This window comes from Cystoisospora suis (genome assembly GCF_002600585.1).
Source record: "Cystoisospora suis strain Wien I chromosome Unknown contig_3900, whole genome shotgun sequence".
In the NCBI taxonomy this organism is placed as follows: domain Eukaryota; phylum Apicomplexa; class Conoidasida; order Eucoccidiorida; family Sarcocystidae; genus Cystoisospora; species Cystoisospora suis.
Window position 1 is genome coordinate 1 of NW_027156695.1, and position 2,299 is coordinate 2,299.

A 2,299-nucleotide genomic window follows, 5' to 3' on the forward strand; every position below is an offset into this window, starting at 1 on the left:
TCCTTGGCCCACTCTCCCCCCAGCCGCGGCCCTCGAGCAACAAAGAAAAGAGAAGACGGGGGGGGTTCGATGAAAGAGTTCTCTTCTCCTTTCCCCCCCCCCAACAGAAAAGATTGCAAACCCGCAGTCTTAGTCTGACGGATAGCGAAGAGCAACAGAGCAAGAACATTCAATACTCCCTCTCTGAAAGTGACCTTGTGTGTATCTCGCCGTGATCAGAAGGAGAAGAAATATCAGCAAAATTTCGAAATCAGCAGAGAACGGATTGCATTACGAGATGAAGCGAACCCTATCAATCACTTTGACTTCTATCGTTCTGCGAATCTACTAAATCCATCGACCTCTCTCAGTGAAGTGAAGAGAGGAAGAAACAGAATATCGCTGGCGGTGGTGTATAGGTAGAAAGAGACTTCTGTGTCTGTACATATACGGGAGGAGAGGGAGAATAACGAACTAGACTAGTGAAAGAATGACGTCGATACTTTCGTCCTTCTTTCTTGATGGGTGTAGTGGGACTGAGTCTTCACATCTCTTTCACTCTATCTGTTAGATTCCCATCTAAGGAAGTTCCTTTCTTTCTTTCCCTCGCAAGACTTCTTATTGAAGAAAAAGAAAAGAAAAACAGCCTTCACACCTCTCATGCGACGGTCCTTCTGACCAAGTAGTAGGAGGTTGCAGAGAAAAAGAAGACGGTATTGCCAGGTGTCTCTCCAAGTTCTTTTAGCAAAAATAACTCCTTGGTATAGAGAAAGACATCGACGTTTGAGTGTGCTGTCACGTGGATTCTTTCTTTCTTGATGTTGCCTCTTCGATCTCTACAAATCTCTGATCCTTTTCACGAGAATCTTGAAAACACACTTCATCCTACTGAGAGGAACTTCCTGGTAGTGACATAATACTAGAGATCTTCCTTTCACCGGGAGAAAACGAGTAAGGAAAAAAGGAAGAGAAGTCATCCATCCTTCAAGCATTAAGCCGTGTCGCCTAACTCCTCAGGCACGCCCCTCTGTCTACTTTTTAGCAGGGCTGTAGGGACTATCTAGATATGTAATGAAGGCATGTAACGTTATTGAATGTCTAAAGTTTTGTTTAGGAACAGAAGGAAAGCAGAAGAGAAGACAGGAGGGAAAAAAAAGATAGATAGAAGAAGACGAGACTTCGGATCTCCACAGTCGCCCTAGCTATTTATTCTCTCGTCCAAGCAGGAAAGGAGTGGCGGAGACGGGGTTCTTTAATCAACAGGAAGCTTCCTTGCTGTTGTTTCTCTCTGTTTCTTTACTTCTTTCTCTTTCGGCCATTCTGCTGAGAAGTTCGGTTGTCCGAAGAGAAAGAAGGGAGAAGCGGACGGAGATAGTAGGTAGGTAGGTTTCTGTCGAACTGGTATGTCATGTACATCAGCGGAGACGGGAAGAAATATGAGTCAAAAGGTAAAGAAATCTTTCTTCTCTTAAGAGGTAGGAGAGAGCTCTCTCTTCTCCTTCTAAAGGGAGAAAGAAAAAGAGAGGGAATGAGAACAAATCAAGATTCTTGTCTTTAAGCCGTAGATTGATGATCTCAACGGGGGGGGGGGTCAAAGCGAGAAAGCGATGAGAGGTGTTTCCCAAAGCCTTCCTCAGCTTCTGTCTACATCACGAGGGAGAGAAAGAGAAGTACAGACTCTATGTACAGAGGTCTACACACCGTTTCTTCTCTTCCGTTGTCGGCTTTCCTCGTTGATCTCTCTGGGAAGCGGTTCCAGGTCGTTTTCCGACAAATTTCCCTAGAAATGCTCTCTTGAGGAACGTTTTCAACTTCTTTTGTTCCTCGTTCCTCTTTCCGTTCACTTCTTCTTTCACTCGATCTCCTTCTTTTCTGATAAACTCCCGTCGCTCTATTCGACGTATGTCCGCGCGCAAGGCCCATCTCTGTTCATAGAGGACAAGACATGCAGAGCTTCCTTCCCCTCAGTCCGTCAGCTACTAGCCCCTCCACTCCCCTCAGATTTCAAGGCATTTCAATGAAACTACATCGTTAAGAGATTTGAAATCTTTCCTCTTTTCTTTTACAAAACTTCTCTATCTTAACTCAGAAAGATGATGGAGCACCAGCTCACTCCGTCGTAAAGCTTTCTCTCGTAAGAAGGCTTCTTCATTTCCCTGGTTCTTCTTCTTCTTGTTGTCTTGATCTCCCCGGGCAGAGAGACAAGACAAGAAGGAAGGAGAGGTCTTCATCTTCTTCGAGCGAGTCAACCTGGATGGATGCACACGAGACAGGAGAAGATACGGAGTGAAGAAATACTTCCTCTTCTTCTCTTTTCTCT

At 45.0% G+C, this 2,299-nt stretch overlaps 2 protein-coding genes across 2 annotated transcripts in view; one reads left to right on the top strand and one right to left on the bottom strand.

Moving 5' to 3' along the window:
• The first annotated feature begins 1,790 nt into the window (after window positions 1-1,790).
• The window catches only part of CSUI_007392 (uncharacterized protein), a 3,587-nt gene continuing 3,078 nt past the window's right edge, over window positions 1,791-2,299 (top strand). Inside the window, exon 1 of the mRNA XM_068067538.1 lies at window positions 1,791-2,299. This exon is cut by the window's right edge and continues 3,078 nt beyond it. Coding sequence (XP_067920484.1) covers window positions 2,238-2,299 — 62 coding nt within the window. The 5' untranslated portion in view covers window positions 1,791-2,237.
• The window catches only part of CSUI_007393 (uncharacterized protein), a gene marked incomplete at its 3' end in the record, with an annotated part of 2,649 nt that continues 2,404 nt past the window's right edge, over window positions 2,055-2,299 (bottom strand). Inside the window, exon 4 of the mRNA XM_068067539.1 lies at window positions 2,055-2,229. Coding sequence (XP_067920485.1) covers window positions 2,055-2,229 — 175 coding nt within the window. The remainder of the gene's footprint in view (window positions 2,230-2,299) is intronic.